The sequence below is a fragment of the Nomia melanderi genome, chromosome 2, assembly GCF_051020985.1.
Source record: "Nomia melanderi isolate GNS246 chromosome 2, iyNomMela1, whole genome shotgun sequence".
NCBI classification, from domain to species: Eukaryota; Metazoa; Arthropoda; class Insecta; order Hymenoptera; family Halictidae; genus Nomia; species Nomia melanderi.
Genome location: NC_135000.1, coordinates 17,733,501 through 17,754,914, shown reverse-complemented (window position 1 = coordinate 17,754,914; position 21,414 = coordinate 17,733,501). Strand labels below are relative to the sequence as shown.

Here is a 21,414-nt window from a genome sequence, read left to right as displayed (position 1 = left end):
AACATTGCTGGACGCATTAACATGATTCGACCGCGCGCGTGTGCGTGCTCTCCGTGAGATCGTTAGTTTCGCGCCCGTGCTCGAAATTGTGGTATACACGGTATCAAGCGAATTCTCATTAATCTTGATTACCTGTGATGTACTATAAAACAAGAAAGTTTACATCTCGAACGTTCTCCTTCTTAATGGTGTAAATAATTCTGACAATGAAATACTTTTAAAGTCTCCCTTGTGATGTAACGCACACGTACCGTACCGCAATAAATAATTGGATTTATTATCGATCAAATGGACTATTGATTCCACACGAAAATAGTATCGCTTAATAATCGCTGTTGCTATTTTCAGATTCTTTGGTATGTCAATTCTATCAGTTGCTTTAGATTCAATTTAATAAATATATGTATTTATTATTCCTTCAATACTTCATCTTAATATTTCATCTGTAAACGTGGTCATACGAAATATAGAATTCCTCTTTTACCTTGTTTTTAATTCAAAGAAGTTCGAAGGGTTAATACTGACATATGTTACTACAATATATTCCAAAAATATTTTATTCTGTAAATTTATACCAAATTTCATAAATAGAAAGTGTAACAACTTGCATATAAAACGATACTGTTAAAAAAAAGATAGTTGAGTTCTTTCAAAAAGGTGGATATTTCGTGACAAACAAAACAGCTTCGTTTTTTGTTACTTGGCAGTAATAAAAAGGACAAAAATTGGTGTGTACTACATTTACAGTACATTTTTACAAATATCAATATTTTCATGTAGTCTTATTAGTTTCCAGAACACTTTTCTCTTTTGTACCATTCCTTAGTTCCATTTATTTAACAAGAATTCGCGTAACATTCAATGTTTACCATCACATTCTTTTATCGTGTAATCATTTATAAAAGAAGAATTTCTTAACCCACCTCGCCGACCTCGCTGGTCTTTCCGGAATCCGGTATCTCTTCGATTTCCGGAAACTGCGGAGTCTCCTTTACGCTGGTCGTCAGCTCGACAATTTCAACTTCGACTGGTACCTCGCGCTCTTGTTTCTCTTTCAAAACCGCCTCGGACAGATCCGGCGTGGTCTGGGCGACCGTGTCGGCGAGCGCTTCTTCCGGTTCCAAGACGGTCAGATGCGTCTCCGCCTCGACGACGCCGTTAACGATCTCCGATTCTGGCGAGAAGGTCTTCTCCTCGGTTCTCGAGTCCTCGACGCTCTTCACGTAGTTTATGCACTTCTCCGACGGCGGCACCACTGACTCGTACAAAGACGTTACGGTCTGGAAGCAGAGTCGATATTGATGGTGATTGGTATCGCGATCTTCGTTGCTGGTTAATTGGAAAATTGAAAGCAAAACTTCCGTGCGATTAATTATTGGCCTAGTTATCCTTCTGTAAGGTAATTTTCGTCAAATTGTTTTTAATACTTGCGATCATTTTTAAATCCGCAAATAATTGTCATACTTAATGAAATATACGAAGTATTTCAAATATTATGTACAGAGTAATTCGATGTTCTTTTAAAATGAATTCATCGTTTACAAAAACATCAGTCTTCAAAGTAATCTGTATTATTTTTTACGACGTTCTGCTTTTCACAGAAAATTCTACTAAGCTGGATACATGTCTAAATTCAAAATGAAGTTATCATTACATCATGTTCTTCAAACAGAAATTAAATGTTACATTTAATCTCTGAATTGAACAAATGCAGACCATTATCAGATTATCTGCAGAGATATCTAAGATTATCTGAGAGAGCTGTGAAAATGTCTCCTAGGTTTCTATAAATAATAATAGCAACGACCTTTAAAAATAATTATCAAAATCTCAAGTGATTGAAGCGATTAATACAAAGGAACAAAATCTTATTTCGCCTCATCAGTATTCAACCGTAAAGGTGTAAGTTTCCGTGAACAAGCTGCTATCACAGCTAATTACCTGAATGTTGAACTTCGGCTTCTCGTAGAATGTTTTCCTCTGGTTCTTTTGCCCGCAGAGGTGGTTGATGCTGTCCTCGATGTTATTGTTGTACTCGTTGTCGTTCTCGACCGGTCTCGCGTTAATTTCGTTCAGTATGGTGTAATCGGGACAGCTCTCGTGTTCGTCTTCGGTCAGATCGGTGTCTGATAGAAGAGAAGGCGCCAGGTGTTGAAAGCCAGGATAGTTAGGGTTGACGATGCCGCGGCAACCTGCGGGCAGATTTCCTTCCTCGGACCAGTCGGACCACTCGGACGGTGTCAACTCGTGGGACGAGTCTTCGTGAGAGGAGTTACGCCCTGCGGAATTTCATGCTCGTCGCACATTGCCGGAATACTGAATAATCGGGCATCGTAACGCGACTCTGACTCATCGCGGCGGTCCGGCCGCCTCTGCTCGGGGGATTTGATGATTGAACCTTTTCATTAAAACACGCGGACACTCTGATTTCCTCGTAACCCGACCGAGCTAATCTATGTGGTATCTGTTACTCATCGCGCGACGACAACGTATGATTCGAAATTTCGACAGCGATTTGATTGCTGACTTTTCTTTATTCATTTCAATTTGTATGCATTTATGCATTTACTGTAAAGCATTGTTTATTTTGAAAGTAATATAAACCCATTTTTTTAATACACTAAGAAAAAACGGAGAGTTATTTTTGTACATTACTGTGAACTTTTCATTTAGGACAGATTTATCATTCAAAGGTTAAAGGGTTTGTTTTAAATGAAATTTTGTTGCTACGTAGAGTTACATAATAATTTGTTTTGAAAGTGGCAATCGGTTTACAAAGCAGGAGAAAAATTGAGTAAACAATTTTTTATGAAAAGATTTAATACAAATTTTTATAAGACATTTTGCAGTCCTTGGAAACGTAAATATTTCAATAAATACGAACAAAAGAAAATAGATTTGCATCAGTTTTAAAGTATGTGAATTGTCTTAATGTCTCTAAAAGAAGTTTAGTAAAATAATAAATTAGCGAATAGGTAAATTACTATTAAGTTCTAGTTTAAATGTGAATATATGTAAATATTCACAGTGAAGTGATTTATTTTCAATTTTCTTAATGTTTGTACTATTGATTCTAGTATGCATAAATGATCTAGAAACTATTAATTTGGGCACACTGTATGGATAAATCTTGTGATTCATCGAGTTACATAAAGTGCATTTAATGTTAAGGACAAAGTTGTTTGCTAGAAGCTTGAGACGAGTTTGAAATATCGAAGTTCGTGACTTCTATGACAACAATGAACGTCACTAGTTGGTATTTTAGTCGATATTTCTAGGTTACTCAAAATGCAATACATCTATGCACGAAATTTTAAGAATCAAATTACCACTGTTTTAGCCAAGTTGTAAACACAATTATCAAAATAAAATTGTAATACAAAAGATTAATATTACTTACAATTTTATACCATCTTTTATATTATCAGTTAGAATCAATCAGAGTGTTTGATTTAATGAAAAGTATTTAAATCAAAGAATAAGGATAATCAAAAATATAAATTTAAATACAGAATTTTAACATTCATAGTCATAAAAACAACATAATCGATCAAGTTTTAAAATAAACACAGTTTCTTTTTTGTTTCATTGTTAAATAATGTTGCCGTTTAACGTACAGAGTGATATTTTAGCAATCCACACAGGATTTATTTAGATAATAAATCTAATGTGTAGAAACACATTGTAAATTGATAATACAGAACTCGTTTCAGAGAACATAGATATTAATTTTATTAATAGTCTATAATAATAATTATTATTAATATCCAAAAATTTAACTAATCGTGTCATCTTTTTTCACAAACTACAATTTGTTCGTAGGTTTTATCTTCCATTATTCATGGTATGTTAACATTTATTTCTAAGATGTGTTTTATTAGACCTTTAAAGATTCATACCAATAAACATGCAATAGTGTTCATTTATTATTGCGTTAGTGCTCGGTTAAATTTAAAAATTTAAGGACCTAGCATTAAAATTCTCGCGAGCAATGTAGCGTTTTTCTTCCAGAAATTGACCCGAGTGTAACTTGAGAAAGTAGGAGAATGGATATAATGAACAGAAGCGAGATAGATACAGTATATCAAGCATCAACGATCGAAACTCGACATTTTAAAGGGATGCCACGAACGTGAAACATAAATATGCAATAAAAAAAATATCAGTTTCATTAATTTCAATTTTATCTTCTCAAATGTTATTCCAGTGGGTTGTTGAGATTGTTGTGATAAAAATGAGTCCAAACACGATGTAAATCGGACTTGTTTTATCGACATAATGTAATTATCGAAATTAAAGGTTTATTTTCACCAAATTGATAAAAATAGACCAATTTACATCGTGTTTGGACTCATTTTAATTAGAAGAATCTCAATGAATCACTGGTATTACATTTGAAAAGGTAAGACTGAAATTACTGAAACTTACTTGTTTGCTTCCCTTGTGTACTGAGACCAGGTTACATTGACCGTGTAAGCTCGAGACAGTGACTGGTGGGGAAAAAGTGGGGATGGTTCGTTAAAATCTAACCGAGCAAATCCTTTTAAAATTTAACCGGGCATCACTGTACGTTGTCCCATAAGTTCATGCCGTTTATTTTTCTACCATATAAAATAATATTTTATTAAATACAGAATTCATATAACTTCACGACCTGTTGCTTTCGAGTACCCTTTACTAACTAAACTGAACGAGTTCAAACTGGTATTACTCTGTGATTACAAAACGTAACGCGAGATGTATAAACACACCGCGGCACGAACTTATGTGACAACATAATACTTCATTATTTTTTTAAATTAAGTTTTTATTAATTTCTTTAGCTTTATTAATGTAAGTTGGAGCACATGTTGTGTTTCCAAATATCATTAAACCAACATTTCGTAACTATTGATATAATAGAGACAATTCTATTTCGCTATGAAATCCTCATATTCGATCTCAAAAATGTTGATCTCCACGAACATTGGTAAACATAAATCCTTATCGTTACACTTTTTACCGTATTTTTAATTTAAGCCAACAATGCAACAAAATAAATGCAATTTCACTTAGAATTCTCTATTTTCAATCAAAACAAACGTGTTCACGAGTATCCGCAAGCGATTATCAGATAACGCGTCAACGTCCACCTAGATTCCTAAAATATCACGCTGCCGTATTTCGAAATAACTTCGTAACATATCCCATTTGCAGCTTCAAGCAGAATAATCCGCGAGAAAAGGCTGCTTCGTATCACCGAACTCGGAATAATCCGTAGGCCGCGACTTGTACTCGAATTTCATTAACATGTAGCATACCTTGCATTCTGAAGTTCTATAACTAGTTAGTAACAAAGGAGAATAATAAATATTTGAACCAGAATAAATTATAAATAACTCGGTAAGTTAAGTGTCCCCAGGTAATCGATCATACATGTTCCGATCCCGCCAATACGGGACAGGTTCATTTGCTAAATCGGTGAACTCCACAAACCAGAAACCAGAGAAATCGGTGACAGAAATTGTACATTTTTGTTACAACCTCTAACTCGAATTTTTGAATATCTCATAACACAATAATAAACAATAATACAACGTAATCGATAAAAACGATAAAGTATTGTTTGCTCGAGTTGTTTACGCTGATTGACTTAAGGTATAAACATTAATCTTTAAAAATTTTGCTTCTGAAATAAATAGTATGATTCCGTGTTCCAAAAACTTTTTCATTTCACGATACTAAAACAATTATTAATACTAGATTTACGGAACAAGTCAATTTGACTCATATTAAATTCTATAAACATTATTTGTCAAATGTCTGGGTCGATTTTAATTGATGATCACATCAATATGTATCCTAATTGTCTGCTTTAAAACTTTCAATTTCTAAGATCTAAATGAACGAATATCAGTTTTCCTAAGAACAATAGAACAAACTGTACAATAAATGTCAGTAAATCTAGTGCCAAAGAGACATATTTCAAATTTCATTTGCATCAGCAAATCCCAAAGATTCCCAAGGTTGACTCAATTGATTTAACCCGTGAGCAACTGAATCACTATAAAAAAATTCATGCAGTTTCCTAGAACAAAATGTAAACACCCAGAACGTTTCCGTGAAATAATTCTATGTTATCAAAATACCAACGGCATAAACATAACTCGCTCCCAATTCCAACGCCATTCATTAAATTAGTGAAGTACTGATCGAAATCGGCCCTCAATTCATCGCTAACAAAAAAACCGCACGGACCTTTTCGGGTACCCTATAACTCCGCCATTTAAATACCTTCGAAGTCGGCGAGGCTCTCGATGGAGCTGTTTCTGCGGATCCTCGGCACGGATAAGTTGTTGTTCAAGTTGCCGGGGTCGTTGTTGCTTGCGTCGATCGGCGCGTTGTCGCGCGTGATGGCCAGAGAGGACCACGTGGTGGTGTCCTCGGCGACCCGGAAGTCCCCGGTGTCTTCGCCTGGGTAGTCTGTCGACGTCGGGCTCCTCGCCGGAACCGCGGTCGTCGTCGAGTTCTCGTTCCGATTCTCGATCTCCTCGGCGTTCGGTTGGTTCTGCTCGCTTCTACGTAGCTGACTGCGAGCGAGACAGAGAAATGAGTCCGAGTGGATCGATACGTTCCGTTAGCCGCGGCAGCGGCGGCCCGCACGATCTATGACGATGCAAATATAGGCGGCGCACACCTACGTAAAGACGTCTCCGCGAGGTAGCGAAACGCGCTCGCTCACCCACACGCAGGCCTTCGCGGAGGGAACCCTTTCGTTTTCGGGCCGGTTTAAATTTGTGATCACGAGGGACTGATTCGGCCGAGCCGGTGAAACATTTATCCCTCGGATCGCCGGTTTCCATCGGCCCCTTTTGCTTTTTTTCGGTAAGCCTTCCTGCGAGTTTGCGGCTGTTCGGGTGTTCGACACCTTCCGTCGAGCTACCCGGGCTCGCATAATGCGGAACGCTCGATGACTACTGCTTTTATTTAATAATTCAACGACTGTGTTGATATTCTGCGATTAAACGAGGAATCAACGAGAAATCTTTCGATTGTTACATTGGGTTGGACAGGTTTTTTCGTGGATTTTTGTGGATTTGTGAGATTTTCTTGGAGGCTTCACGATTTTCTAGGTAATTTTTGTTTATACGTGTTTAAGAGATGAGGGAATGAATTATTGTATTTCAGACTGATAAATAAATTGCTTTTTAACAAATATTTCATTTTTCCTTGAATTTATCAGTAATGCTTTCTGTTCAACCCAATAAATCTACGAGCTGAGATTTTTTATTGTTTTCGTAGGTAAAAACTGCATTATTGGTCAATCTATTTTATTTGAACGAAATTTTTGGGACGATTTGTATTGTGTATATAAAAATTAGAACTTATTTGTTTTTATGTTTGAAAAATTGTTGAAAAGAATATGGATAAATTGTTTTCTTTAAAGAATATTAACATGTACACATTTTTTTAAGATAAAATTCACAGGTTCTAAAAACAGGAAGATTCACTCGTGATATTTCTTGGCGGTAATTAGAATTAATGAAAATTATCAATTTTTAAAATTTTATTTGTTTACGTTAACGAAAATTTTGTCTACGGTTTCTTAATCGCAGCATATCGATTCGTGCTCGCGACTGTACATTCCTCCAGTACACATATATCTAATTTGATAGTGTCAGTGCAAAAAACGATGTCTGTCTAGGAAATCAAACAGCAGGCGTCGACAAAACTCGATTTCTCAATAATGGAAGTGTAAAGCAACGCAAAAAATGTGCCCAAGCCCGCGGATTTGAGTTTCATTAACGAACGGAGTTCGATGGTGCAAGAGTGTGCTGTTTCGTCGATGGGGATGTCCACGAATTGAATGAGGTGTGGATCGAAACGTGTTGTCAAGCCATTGAGAATTTCGATTTAAACCAAAACTCGCAAGACGTCGTGCAAACAAATCACTGTTCAAAATAAACACCTGAAAAGAAAATAGATAAATCTATTGTCAAGCGAATTACAAAGAGATAACAAACTGTAGATGGCCAAATTGTTAGCATTCCACGAATTTATCACTCCTCCTAAGGATGGAAACAGGGTCATACAAATATAAATCCGAAAGTGCATCCTGTTCGAGTTATAACTTTCTTTAATGCTTAAGTGAATTTCTGAAAGTTATTTTTTCAACGATGTATATTTCTCACCGATGTTTCAAGAGCTTCCGAAAACGTTAAATCATTGTAATCATGCATTCGATCATCATTATTGTATATTAAATTTTCTAGTTGTTCTAGCAAATAAAAATTAGAAAAAGCTAAAGGAAGTTTCTAAGTCAAGAATAAGAGTAACTTACTTCTTACTTACGCGCGTTTAATACTTGCATTTCTTAGAATATTTTCACTAAATGATGTATGATAATTCTTGTTATTAAGGAGTTTTATCAAGGAAAAGCGTATGCTGTACAGTAATAGAATGCAGTTGATTCTGTTCGGGTAGCGTGCAGGAATGAAACAACTGTGTAATTTTCTAGATATTATTTTCATAACTGAATTGAACCATTCAATCACGATTTATCCCGTGACGATCTGCAGGAAATATTCATAGCAACTAAAATGTACAGTAATAATGAATCTCTAAATGTTTGATAGGCTGTTAATACTTAATGCTGCGCGTAATTCTGTACACGCCAGTTATTCATATCATGAAATATTCAAATCACCGTATAAATAAGAGTGTATCCACTGCTAAACAAAGGTTTGGAATTCTTAATTGACCAGAAGAGAATATTTCAAATGGATCTATACAATTATAGAATTATCATGAGATTGCAATTATTAATCTATATTTACCTAAAATTATTATTTCAGGCTATTGTATATCATGTTTTCTAACCAACTTTTATTTTTTTCAGCAAAATAATATTAGAGCAGTGGTAACGATCCAAAATATAGAAGATAATGATTCAATCTGCAATGAAGATGCAATTAAATTATTTTAAAGAGTAACATTCAATGATCTATGAAACTACTGCAAGTGCATCGAGCAAACGAAAAGATCGATAAAACGAATGCTGCTTATCGAATTAATATCTTTAATAAACCCACTAAAAACAACAAGTAGAAAGCAACAGCACTATTTTTTATGTGATTCTCTTTTAGAATCGTATCCATGAGGAATGATCTCAATTAGTTAAGTGGTGGTGTATTCCGGAAGGAAAGCGTTCCCGAACCTATGTTTATATGACCCGCTTTCATCCTCCGGAGGAGTAAATTCGCTATCAAAGTTTGACCACCCCTCTTCCGGTCATCCCGTATATTTAACGAGCGTAAACGAAATACGACACTAAAAGACATCGCGTGTGTTGGTACTCTAATAGGGGCAAGGGTTGAGCGGAGAGCAAGAGACATAATCGTTTACGATGGCAATAATGTATCCAGTAAACAAATCAAGTCACAGTGTGTTCCTAAATAACAGCATCTACCTATAAGAATTATATCGTTTCATTTCTTTTCTTTTTTCTTTCTTCCGAAAAATTTACATCTCTCGGGCTGGTGTGGATGCGTTAGAAAAAGGTTACATGCGACAATCACTTGTTGCGATGTGTGTGCGTTCAATGCGTTCGATCAACGGGACAAATATATACAACTGGAGGACACCGATAAACAAAATCTGGCTGGGGGGTTGGTGTTATTCGGCAACATCATAAGAAGCATGTATATACTGAGTATTATACTGAGTAGTATACTGAGAAAATGCATGGTAAACGAATTGAACAAAGAAAACGGTAAACGATAAAGAACGGTAAACTGTATGAAAATAGGGGATCGTTTAGAGTCAACACTAACCTTCTGGTTTTCCTTTTCAGTTAAATGCCTTGGCATTGCTAATAATAAGGTTTGGAATAAATAATCTACAATTTTACACTAGGTAAGTAACATCTAAAGCAATTCATCGCTAAGATCTCCGTGGTACTACGCGTTTAATCGGTGATCTAATTACTAATTCTACTAATGACGGTAGTTTCGAACTAGTTGAGAAAGTGATTACACCGTAATCTAAAAGAACGGTATCAAACGTGAAACTAAAGAAGTAAACTTATGTAGTAATACTGAAATTAATTACAGGATGATTCGATGAACATTTCTGGGGATTCAAAGGCATTCAATAATTACAAAATGAACATAAGATGATTGATCGACCTAAGTTGTTGATTAAATCCTAGCGTAACAGTGTCCAATTATCTGTTCTACTGCAGCGCTCAGTTTCGAAATTCAAATAGTGGTAGTTTTACAGAATAATAAACAACACTGCCTAATAATTACTTTGTATTGTAAATTTAAAAGTCTTCTAAAGAAACTCTAAAAACCATGAATAATAATTTTAAATTCATACTCAACGCACAAAAGTCCACAAGAATCATCAACTAAACACTAAAATTCCCAAAATAAAGTACAAACATGTCGGATAATGTAACTACCAACAAGTAAACATACGATACAACCAGTAAAATCTTCCGGGCCGCAGTAACGAAGCACTCCGCAAACAGAGAAAGGAAAATACTATACTTTCAACAGGTTCAATTCGCGATTCTTATGCACGATAATTGGACACTCCACGTCTACATTTACAGGTAGGTAATTTATGCTCCTCGGATCGCCGAATAACGAAAATCTTATCCAACCAAGACCAACCGAAGGACACCCCATTAAACTCTCACGAAAACATCACCGAACACCCGTTCAAACACCAACGACCAACAAAACGGATGTCCATTCGATAGCGTGAACCACAGACATTGCACCGTGGAACCAAGCGGAACCACCAACGAACAACGCACACCGGGTCCGAAGTGGCTGCAGCATCCTTGGATCGGACCCCACGGGCTCTTGGATCACGCAGAATCGAAGGATAATCCATACATTCGGGATAAATACGTGACCGGATACGCGGGCATCAATGAAGCCACGTCATTCACGAAAACGAAACAGGTGTACATGTATGTCGTGGCACAAGACACGCGTTTTCCGCGAGCCTGGCCGCGCGCTTCGGGTTCGCGGCACAGTCTGACAGCCACAAGAAGCACCGGGGACAGGGGTCGAAACGAAGCGGCGAAGAAACAAATCGACTGGCTACGAGAGATGAAAAAGAGGATGGCCAGGATGGATGGGTAGCTAACTGCTGCCTGACGTGTTACTTACTTGTTGTTCAGTCCCCCAGGGTGCGGCGATTCAAAGCGCATGACAGCCACCCTGAGCCGCATATCGGATCCTCGTCTGGAAACAGTGAACTTCGTGTGATTCCTCGGCGTTCAAAGTGGGTTTACTTAGCGGCCGCGGGTCAACGACGACGGCACGGCGTACGGAATCCGCGTGGCCGCGACGATCATCGGGTCTACGGCAGGTTCAACGCACCGGGCACCGATGGGGATGAAAAACAAAATAAATGAATGATGCGGAATCGATCGCACGACCAAGTTCCTCTGTCTATCCGTACACGGACGGAAAAAGAGAATGGAACTCACCGACCGCCATGTTGAAGTCGTGCGCAAGGGTGCTCGCGTTTCCCGTGGTTTATCGACTCGCAACCAACATCCTCTCGTCCCGCTCTCCTTTCGCTGTCCTGCCTCTCTCGCCCTCGGTCTTTCGTCTCCTCCCTTTCTACCTGCCTACTTCAATCCGCGCTCGTTCTCCCTCTCTCCAACCCCTATCTTGCTCCCCTCTTTTCGCTTTATCTACTCCTGCCTCGCTCTGACTCGCGTTCTTTCTCCCTGTCATTCCCCTCCGCGCAACTTCCCAACCCTAAACGCTCGGCTGCCCCTCGTCTTCCCGCATTTAATTTTTCATTTTCGGCTCTTTTCTCCTTGGATGCTTTTGCGTGTTCGCGGATATTTTTGGTATCGGATCGTGAGCTTACTATTCGCGTAGTTCCTTTTTAAATCTTTTTTTCTCTCTTTGGGGGAATTTTTGGGACGCCCAGGGGTAGAACTGGCGAATCGATCTTTGAGAGACGCTTCCTAAATTATTTCGTGTCTTTACTGGGCGTTTTGGTTCGTGTCTGTACTTTTTTCACGTTTGGAGTTTAACAAATTGAGAGTTTGAATGTTTTAGGTCTTATGCTTTTTGTGAATGTAATATTTTGTGAACTCTAATTATAATGGTTAGTTTGCAAATTGAAATTTGTTCAATGTTTGTTTCATTCAAAGTCGTGAAATGTTTGAAAACATAAATTATAGAAAATACCCGGTTTATTATACCTTTTCTGTTATTTATATCAAGTTTTTTAAAAAGTCGGATATTTTTTATCGTATTGCTAGAAAAGAATATTTAATTCTTTATTTTATTTCTGTTTAGTTCATGTTGTGTGCTGCACGCAATAAAGTTTGGTATTTAAATTCCTGCTTTATGATGTCCCACATTTTTCTGCCCTCTTTTTACTTTGTCTGGTTGTCCTGGACGTTGGGTATTATGACTTTACAGAGCTTTCAGCATTATTCAGCACAATTCTGTACGTTAAGAATGGTATGTTCTTACATTGGTTGTTTGGAAGAATGTTTAATCAACCCGTGAGATTTCTTTTTATTTTCCTTTGCGTTTCTTGGTTAAAGCACAATGTCTCCTCTTTTAACATAAATTATGAAAAATAATCTTTACTTTAATTTCCCCCTTGTTAAGTTTCTTGCATGTGAGAGGCACATACTTTTGATATTATGTTTTGTCTATTGTTTTGACTTCGTAATTATTCAAGATTAATGTTTAAAATAAATAATAATCTGTGATAATATTTATGTGATGCCTTTTCATCTTCCACCATTCTTATCTTTCATTATTCATGTATAGTTTATAATTGTATGCTTAAAATAAAGTAAGAGGAAAATGGATAAGTTTACGAAATAAAACTTTGAAGAGTTCCAGGAGACACTTGATGTACTTTTATAGGGAAAAATTAATTGAGTAGATGATCTAATTATTTTCAGGAGTACAGATCTCCTTTTCGTCACGCGGATTAACCCTCTTCTTTTATATTTTATTTTAAAAGAGGAATCAATAATTATTAGTATAGTCTATACTGGCTTATTACTGACTGCATTAAACTTTCCCTTCCCCCATTTATATTTAAAATGTCACGTTCTATGCACTTTGAATATTTATAATCGAAGCAATCCGTAAAGACTTCTCTAAAAATAATCATTAAATGTAATAATCTTTTGTAGACAATTTTTATTATTTGTTAGAATAGTGTTGTTTAATAATCCTCTATTAAACATTTATTTCTATTTTATTTCCTGTACAAAATAGGCCGAAGTTCACAGTATGATCATGGAATGGTGAAACCATGTCTTTCGGAAACTAATAATGTAAAACACAATTTTCGTACAAAATATTCGAGATAAATGATTTTGAAAATTACATAAATTATAAATTTAATTACATGACTTTATATGTAACAAGATAATTATTTTGTTGTCCAGATTACAAATAAATTAAGAGAAAGAATACTGTAACTTTAATGTTCTGTGTTTGTAAGTAGATTCGGTAAGCAATGGACGGACACTACTATCAACTCGTATGCAACAGCAGATCTACTTGTCGGATTTACATCGGTTTCCTGAAAAACAAAGCTCCGTATCAAAACTTTGGTCATCAATTTTTAACGCGTTTTCGTATAAAAGTTCCCAAGTGTATGCCATTATATTTTCCGTTGCTACATGCATATATCTACGAGATACAGATTTATAACTTGGGAAATTAAACTCCACATTTAAAATATTAATTCAATAACCTTAATCGTCATGTTATGTATTAAAATTTAAAAAATGACATTAAAAAAGATTGCATAAAACATTAAAAAATTTATATTAGGCCAAGACAAGAAGAATATAAAATATAAATGTCTATTTTTCATCGGATTAATTCAAATAGTGCGCAAAGATTAATTTATTTAAATATGTCTAATAAACTTTGTTGATTAGTTCACATACAGTTCTGTATAATATTATACATGTATTGATGTATATTTTTTATTGTGCAATTTTAATCTTCACTTTACTCGTTTCGTCGAATACTTTATTTCATTGTTGTGAACGCTTTATAAAATTTATAGATCGAAGTTCACGAGAGAAATAGATAGAACAGAAAGTTGTTTCTTCAGATTGCTCCCTGGGGATTGAAACTGGTAGTGGATTACCTTGTGTATCTGCTTTGCCGTTCCCGTACTTTACTTCTGTTATTTGACGCCTACTTCTTTGCTACGGCTTCTGTTTTCTGATCCGTTTACCACGATTTCTAAAGCATTTCGAAGACACGCTTTGCTGGAACGCTCCTAGATAACGCTTCTTGATCTATTTATGTGAGATTTACATAAACTCACCGGCGTTAAAAAAAGATCTAGTTTATGCGTATTACCAAGCTAAATCGTGCCTTTCTCTTCAATTTATGAATTTTTCTGTAGAATTAATAATTTGCTGAATACTTTGTGAAACGGAATTATGAATATTTCTTTTAAATCATTGGAAATGTTCAATTATGATTGCATTTGTGATTTCAATTAAAATCTGATTCTTGTGTATATAAATGGTATTTATAATAATCTAATATGTGAAAAATAGGTAACAAATACAAGAATATGCATGAAATGGTAATTTTATAACTGTACGAGTTATTTCTATGTAGTTAATTGTATTTTAAGGTTTTAAATAAATTTGACCTTCCCAGAAGAATTTTTTGCTTTAATCATAATATAAAAGATTTATTGAATTATTCAGTTTTATTACAATTAGCTGAAGTAATATTTAAATAGTTATTATAATAGTGGACATGACAATAATTTTATATTTATGTAATATGTAATTAATAAAATACTCAAGACTCAAAAAAATAAAAAGAAAACTCATTTAAATAAACCAGGGTCCATTAATTTATATATTTCAACATTAGAGAAAGTGAGGTAATTTATTGGACTACAATAATTGAATATTGTAGTCGAAGTAATTGGTAAATGATGACAATAATACCGAGATTGACTTTATTCAATTAGTTAGCAATCGAACAAGAAAGAAAATGTTCTCCTTCCAGAACGAAAATTCGATTTACTTGACGTTCCCATCAAATATTTACAATGCAGGGATCGTAACTTCCCAGTATAAGATTGAAAGAGCCACGGTTATATAACTTTTCTTTGAAAAAATGATCTGAAGAAGTACATTTTTTGGTTGCTCTGAGATATTATTTGACATATCATAAAACCGATTTTTTTCAATTACCATTAATTATAACATATGTAGATATACCCGTTTTAATAAAATAATTTGGAAACTGCGACAAAATCAAAACTGAAATTTCATTATTATTTATAAAAGAAGAATTTTATTATTAAACATTATATTTTGTACAATTATATTTTTGTCTTTAATTAAAACTTAAAAAGTAAAATCTTTAATATTCCTTATTACAAACAACATTTCCATTTATATTGAGCGGTGTAATTCTTTGGATTCATAAGTTCTTCTTTAATTTTAATTTTTATAACACGCTTTACAATTACCTACTTGTCTGGTACTTTATTGATTGACCTACTTAATAAGATTTTGTTACACGAACCGTCAGTAATGATTATCATACCGAATGGTTATATTTTTCACAGCATTCATATATTTAATTTCAAAAATATCTAATAAGGAATTACTTTTCAATTTGTCCTTTGATTACAATATCCTTCATAGAATTAAATATTTCTGGAATTCCTTTTAGAAAAAGATCGCATGAATATAAGTTAGATATTTATTTTGAATTTATATCAAATGATCATGATTAAATAATATTGATAGATATACAAGCATATAAGTGAATAATTAAAATGAAATGTTTATGAGATTATGACTACATTATAAATTAATGACTGCCATTTCTTAATCAGTTTGAAAAGTTATCCATACTCCTTAAAATGATATTGATTCATTCGATATTATACGCTCAACAAAAGCTGTTGAGGCTCGATGAAAAGATTTCATATAGATAGCTATTACACTTGAGATCAAGGCGATAAAAACAGGGTCAAAGCCTGTTGATTAAAAAATCTTATAAACTCGGCTTTATTATTTTACCGTGCATCTCATTTCTCTTCTCATCGTAATTTCAATAAAAAATTACAACATCAATTTATAGATTTAGACGAAGAATACTTTAATAGCAGTGAATCTACTTTTATGTAGTTCTATTCACAATATTCGTGACAGTTTTCGAAATTGCAACATAATAGTTGTATGTAATTGTATATAAATGAAATTTTGACATATTCGCTTGAAAATATGAGAATCAAGCAACCCTAAACAGGTGATCAAATTACAAACAATTTTCCTATCATCGAAATATAAATATTTCACACTACTTTTATTTAACTTTTCCAGAACATTTACGTAAACGATAGTTTCATCGTCATTTAATAATAATTCATCTTCAATTCATCATATTTTAAGTTGATCATTTATGTGTAAAATTTCATTGAATAAATTCAACCTTTACCTTATTATATCAAATACGTCTTATTCTTTTTTTAAATACAAAACTATTAATAATGAAGTAACCCTTTCAAGGGTTGTCATTAAACGAATATAAAGGGTTTAATATAAAATACAGATAAACAACATAACTTGATTACCTTATTAATCCTCAGAACTGACATAATACACAGGTACTTTCGTATAACCCATTCTACTAAAAAATTTCTCTTCTCAAGTGCAAAGGGTTGATGTACTTAATAAATAACTGCACATAGAAACAACTTCTTTATCAGATAAATTGCTCAACGTAACAAGTGGAAAAGTCTCAAACGTTCGTTTCATTCGGGTCAACTGACTCGAATAGAATCACACCTTCGTTTGGCAAGGATCTTTTGACTCCTCATAAGGATAAACGAGTTCTCATAAAAGATGTTTGCGTACGAAGTGTCTGGTAGTGTTGTTCGCGGGTAGGTAAACGTTTCCTTTGAAGTGATCGTGAACGTCACGTGTTTCCGCGAATGAAATTCTACCATTAGCATTTGAAAATGTGAATATAGCAGTGAAGAGGGCTGACGGAGGGGAAAAACAGAGAGAGGGGGCGAAGGTTGCACATAACAGCAGCGTAGACGTGACACACGACTGTTTCCCCGAGTTAGGGGAGATTCGTCGCCTTCTCTCTCTCTCTCTCTCTCTCTCTCTCTCTCTCTCTCTCTCTCTCTCCCCTACTCACTAACGCCGTTTTCTCTCTCTGTTCCTCTTTTGTGTGTCGCGTGCTGTACACCCGACTGCCATAGGCAGAATCACGCATCGATCGACCATTTTCTACTTTGTGGCGTTGAGCTCCGCTGAGGCCACACAGACGCCGTGGTTCCCAGTTTAGAAAAGTATCGATACGGGGGATGAAACTATCGATAAGCAGGCGAAACGTGTCGCGAGTGAACGACTACAAATTCAATGCTTTATATAGTAACGCAAAGATCAGTGGGTTCACTGGAATTCGTTTACTTACGGAATTTTATACGGAGATAAACGATTATGTTTTCTTAACATTGTTTTTACCAAAGGTCTTGGAAGACATCTTTTGACATTGTAATTTAAAATTATTTTCCATGTTCAATCATTTTGACTTAATTGGTATTTGGGATTTTTACATAATGATTATAAAATTAACGGTATATGCTTTGTTTAGATGGTATTCAATTATTTGTTACATTATATTAAGAAATTTAATGAATATTGTCAAATTGCTTTTTGGTAAACAGAGGTATGGAAGAAAGAGTGGCAAATATATTGTTACGTTTCAGTGAAGTTTCTTGTGTGTATATTTGTATTTCAAGCTTTCATGTTGCAACGTTATGATGTCTGTAGTTAATAATTGATCTATTGTTAAGTAAGTAGAAGTTTATTATTTCTAATTACTACTATAAGGTAAAACATAGTAACGTCTGTATAAGTTAGTTTTTATCAAAGCCTTAATTTAAAAATGTTATAATACCACTAAAATATAATTATTTAACTTATAAAAGTTAATATAAAATATAATTAAATTGTACTAAAGTATAATTTAAAAAATATGTTCCCTTGAAATATTTACGTCCACATGAATTTGAAAAATAGTTTTATATGTTAGAATGAAAATAAATATTATACCCTTAAATGTTATACTTATACGAAAAAATGTGAAAAATAATTTAACTTGTTTCGAGTGATCGTTCCATTACATACCATTAGAAATTTTTCTTTCCTATTTATACATTGATAGTTATTGATTACAATTTGCAGTGAAAATCTGTATGTTTAGGGTCTAATATTCGTTAATAACAATTTCTGTTTTCATTAGCAACATATGTGCGATTTAATATATTTGTGCTTTTTTAAACTTTTGTATATCTACCAAATTCGATTTTTGTTGTTGTTAATCAACTAAAGAGACTAGGAAGGAGTTCGGTTCGAGAAACTGTTAGGTATCTTGATTGAAATGTATAACTCGTCGCACGACCGCATAAATATTGTATTATTATACAATACGAGTCGCGCGAATGAAGCTTCACAAAGCTGTTCGAAGAATACTGACGATAAAGCATTGTATACTGAATGCATCTGTTTGAATCAAGAATCTATTTAAATGAAAGACAATGGTTATATTCGCACGTAAGAAAGAGGAATATTAAGAGAAGATTTCATAGAAAACAGTATTATAAACATTTGAGATATAAAACAACTGCATATTATTTTGAACACATTGTTATAACAGTGGGAAATCGAATTAAATATTTTCTAAAAATTTACAATAGATTAATGTCATTAAATAGAAGAATTTATACAACGTGAATAATCAGATAAGAATATGAAATTATTGTATTATTTTATTATTGTATTCAATAATCATTGTATCCAGATGATGCAGTCATTTTGAGATATGATGCAACATTTTATTATCATATGATTATAAAACTATTAAACAACGAATCGTATAAAATGTATTTAACGATAAACATGTTAAATTAATTGAATACTACAGAACATCAATTATTTGAACAATATTAATGCTCATTAATATAAGTGTAACGAATACTCACTTTGGATTAAAATATAATTATTCTTATGTTTCAATATTCCTTGAAACGACTCTATCAATAAACAATTGCTCTAAGATACACAAAAAATAATATTTATCATTGTTTATTGCCATTTTTATTGAATATGTTTTACTTCAATTATATTAAACCAATTTTTAATAGATATTGGATGTGTAATATTGTATTTGCATTTAAATTATTAATACTGGCACTAGTGATTTAGGAATTATAGAATTAATTTGTTTATATGTATATGTTTCCTTCGTGGTAAAATTTAAAGGCTTCTTTCCGACGAATGTATTTATCGATAGCAAAGAATAAGTTTCGTACCACCCTTCTGGAAATTTTGGCATGTATCAAGCATTCCAGTGAGACAGTCTGATCTTAATCACCCGGGATTGCGTTTTCGACGCTGCTAGACTTCGTGGCGCCATCATGCAACTCGCAACACAGTTCCTCGTGTTCGAGGTCACAAGCAATAAATTTTATTTTCGTGTCAAGTACCATGGTGTACGCGTGGACATGATAGTTTGCCCTAAATATTACTTCAGCCCCAAATACTTGATTACGTAAATGATTAAGAACCTAAAATAATAGCAAATCTTTGACGTTCAATTTTAATTTATATCTTAAAGTTGTTTTCCTTCTATTCAAACTACTTGGCGAGTACGATTTTCGCATTTTTACTAGATTACTTTGCCACCCTACAGTATTTAAAACATTAATTTCATTTTTAAAATATTGCATTCTGTTTTATTATGATTTGTGTTATTATTATTTTTGTTATTATTGGTAATTCTACTACCCCTGTACAATATAAAATATTATTTCATACTCGACTTATTTTTAAAATTTATTTATTAGCCATTGTACAGTTAGCGAATTTATTAAATGCTTAATTCCTTTTCAATCACCTTCTACATCACAACAATACTTAACCATTCACGTCATAATTGGACTTCGGATTTAACGCGCTTGTGGCGTTCGCGAGTGTGCAGAATACAAAAGACGCAACTTCCCACTGAATATTCAACAGGACACTTATTCTATTTTCCATTTCACGAACCCTCTAATCAACCTTGCATTCAATGTTTCTTTAAAAAAAATCCTAAATCTAAGCTACCGAAATTCGTGTAAATACCCATTCTACAAAGCAAAGCTCTCCATATAAGCGATTTTAATATTCCGCCTGCTAACGTATCTAATGTCATCTAATTCCCTTTTCCACTATACATTTTACTACAACGATGATCATTCATCCCTGAATTTCTCACTAACATCATCGAATCCAAAGCTACTTCGAAACGAAGCACGGCCAATTCATCCCCGGTTGATCCTGACGATCGAGCACCCTGGAAACGCGTCATTCGCCCTCGGGCGACAGGGTACGCATCCTTCGAACCGCGTGCGATCGCCGCACGTATCGACCTCCAGTGAATTTCTGCCCGTGGGTTTCGTACGAAAACGTCACGGTGCAAACGGACGAGATTTTTGAGAGAGCTGAAAGTTACTTACTTTCTCGCGTTACGAGCTGCTGGTTGCTATCGCGAAGAGTTTCGCGTCGAACTCCTCAGGGTCTGTGATGTTGCCGAGCGTCGCGTCGCTGTCTTTGCATTAGATCCACTGAGACGAGGTTGGCGAAACGAAGACACTTAATTAATGCAAAAGGAATCGCTGTTCTCGATAGTGCGGGGTTTCAATTTCACGGATTCTCGTTGCCTTTTCCTTCTCTCTTTTTTGTATTTTTTCGTTGAAGCCACGCAGAAAGGAAGATGGTTTCGGTGCACGCGCGAACCACGGGAGGAGACTGCGAGGAACGGTGTCGGCGTTCGATCTCCCCCTCTCTTTCTCTCTCCCTCTCGCTCGTGCTTTCTCTCTCCGTCGATATCTCTTTCTCCCTTGATCACCCCCTCGACGAGGGTGGTGCATGCGCTGTCGGTTGACGTCGGTGCTGCTGACGCCACTATCCGAGGTGTACGGGAGTTCGTTTTTAGGCTGCTCAATATTGACAGTGCTCCGGTCCCTTGTCCTCCATAGGAGCCGGCGGGGACACTGGGGGCTAATTTTTCGTGGCAATTCAAGAGGAAGTTTATTTTTTTATTATGTTTGCATATGAAGCTGTTTGGATGTTGGATCTTGTGCTAGATAAGAATTGTATGTGACTGTCGTTGATGTCCGTTGAGGTTTTGTTGTTAATTTATGTTGGAGTTGGAATGATTGCAAAGGCAGTTAATGAAAATTGAATATGGCCATGAAGAAATTTTAGTTTTAGTTTCGGTTCCTATGTAAACTGATATAAATTCTGGTTACTGTAGTATATTGTTACGATTATTATTTAAGATATTGTTTGTTATTAGTTTGAGCATTGGAAAG

General features: G+C 34.8%; 1 protein-coding gene across 5 annotated transcripts in view; it reads right to left on the bottom strand.

Moving 5' to 3' along the window:
- Positions 1–20,860, bottom strand: part of Schip1 (Schwannomin interacting protein 1) — a 43,877-nt gene extending 23,017 nt beyond the window's left edge. For 3 of the 5 annotated variants that reach the window (XM_031991806.2, XM_031991809.2, XM_031991810.2), the window contains exons 1-5: positions 20,557–20,860; positions 11,166–11,240; positions 6,274–6,569; positions 1,942–2,279; positions 924–1,280 (exon numbers count right to left, since the gene is read on the bottom strand). In XM_031991806.2, coding sequence (XP_031847666.1) covers positions 924–1,280; positions 1,942–2,279; positions 6,274–6,569; positions 11,166–11,227 — 1,053 coding nt within the window. In that variant the 5' untranslated portion in view covers positions 11,228–11,240; positions 20,557–20,860. Of the gene's footprint in view, positions 1–923; positions 1,281–1,941; positions 2,280–6,273; positions 6,570–11,165; positions 11,359–11,488; positions 13,320–20,556 lie in introns of those variants that run through there. The other 2 variants (XM_031991807.2, XM_031991808.2) reach the window with 2 other exon arrangements.
- Positions 20,861–21,414: the final 554 nt, after the last annotated feature.